At 60.7% G+C, this 272-nt stretch overlaps 1 protein-coding gene across 1 annotated transcript in view; it reads left to right on the plus strand.

The window, feature by feature from the left end:
* The window catches only part of EMH_0014320 (cyclic nucleotide-binding domain containing protein, putative), a gene marked incomplete at both ends in the record, with an annotated part of 8,866 nt that overhangs the window by 3,760 nt on the left and 4,834 nt on the right, over positions 1–272 (plus strand). Inside the window, one exon of the mRNA XM_013500067.1 lies at positions 1–270. Within this exon, the coding sequence (XP_013355521.1) occupies positions 1–270 (270 nt within the window). The remainder of the gene's footprint in view (positions 271–272) is intronic.

Here is a 272-nt window from a genome sequence, read left to right on the forward strand (position 1 = left end):
TGCTGCAGCAGCAGCTGCAGCAGCAGCTGCAGCAGCAGCTGCAGGAACAGCAACAGCAGCAGCCGTGCGGGGTTGTAAGCAGGGGCAGCTGTATGGCAGGCAGCAGCAGCAGCAGCAGCAGCAGCAGAAAGAGCAGCAGCAGGGACCGGGGTTACTCCTACGGAGATGAATGCATGCATATATACTGCAGCAGTGCACACAGCACGGAGCAGCAACTGCAGCAGCAGCAACAGCAGCAGCTGCTGCTGCAGCAGCTGCTGCTGCAGCATACC

Source organism: Eimeria mitis, genomic scaffold, assembly GCF_000499745.2.
Source record: "Eimeria mitis Houghton genomic scaffold, Emh_scaff499, whole genome shotgun sequence".
NCBI classification, from domain to species: domain Eukaryota; phylum Apicomplexa; class Conoidasida; order Eucoccidiorida; family Eimeriidae; genus Eimeria; species Eimeria mitis.